Here is a 1,083-nt window from a genome sequence, read left to right on the forward strand (position 1 = left end):
CATGTTTGCAATTGTAACAGCTGAAATCAATAATATATCAGTATTCCGATATTAACCTGCGGGGCCGCATTAAGTGAAGGTGGGGGCCGCATGTGGCCCCCGGGCCGCCAGTTGCCCATGCATGAAGTAGAGCATTCAATTACGAAAAAAACACAAACAGTTAGACTAATGGATATAAGAGGTTACTGCCCCGACAGCAACGATTCGGACCCCCCCCCTCCAACAATGAAGTCTCTCTACACCAGGGAGCAGTAGCCGCCACAGCTTCCACCGCCGCCACCAGAGGCGTCCCTCTGCTTCCTGAGCACAACGCCCTGGCCCTGCGTCTCTCTCTCCCACAGGCCCGGCGTCTCGATGATCTTCGCCACCAGGTCCTGGAACGCCCCGTGCACGCCGTCCCTCGTCTTGGCGCTGGCCTCCACGAAGAGCATGCCGTGTTTCGTCGCGAACCGCTCGCCGTCGCTCCGGTCCATCTCGTGGTCTCGCCGGTCCCGGTCCGTCTTGTTGGCCACCAGCACCTTCACCAGGTCGCCGCGGGTGCAGTACGTCTCCAGCTCGCCCAGCCAGTCGTCCAGCTTGGCGAAGGTCTCGCGGCGCGTCACGTCGTACACCAGCACGATGCCCTGGGCGCCGCGGTAGTAGCTGGGCGTCAGCGTGCGGAAGCGCTCCTGGCCCGCCGTGTCCCAGATGGCCAGCTTGGCCTTCTTGTTGCCGTTCACGGCCAGCGTCTTGACCTTGAAGTCGACGCCGATCGTGGCCGGCTGCCCCGGCACGAACGTGTCGTCCGTGAAGCGCAGGAGGAGGCTGGACTTGCCGACGCCGCTCTCGCCGATTATCAGGATCTTCAGCGTCGTTAATATGTTGCTCTCCATCCTTTCTGTTGGTGCTGTGTTTGGCGTTTTACTTTTTTCGATCAGTCTGTCTCTTCTGTCTGTCTGTCTGTCTTGTCCCTGTATCTTTATCAGTCTCTCTTCTCTCTGTGCCTGTACTGCACTCTTTTCTGAATCTTTCTGTCACTTAAGACCTGTACGCGCTACACAATCATAGCCCGATCATCTATCTTTCTGTCACTTACATTCACTC

General features: G+C 57.8%; 1 protein-coding gene across 1 annotated transcript; it reads right to left on the reverse strand.

Annotated features, from left to right (window-relative positions):
- Positions 1 to 236: 236 nt before the first annotated feature.
- On the reverse strand, positions 237 to 872 carry LOC308081077 (ras-related protein Rab-18-like; the record flags this gene model as incomplete). The annotated part of the gene is made up of 1 exon (XM_080457476.1): positions 237 to 872. One exon carries the CDS (start codon positions 870 to 872, stop codon positions 237 to 239), a length of 636 nt encoding a protein of 211 aa, XP_080313602.1.
- Positions 873 to 1,083: the final 211 nt, after the last annotated feature.

Source organism: Gymnoscopelus braueri (genome assembly GCF_963280865.1).
Source record: "Gymnoscopelus braueri genome assembly, contig: SCAFFOLD_415, whole genome shotgun sequence".
Classification (NCBI taxonomy): domain Eukaryota; kingdom Metazoa; phylum Chordata; class Actinopteri; order Myctophiformes; family Myctophidae; genus Gymnoscopelus; species Gymnoscopelus braueri.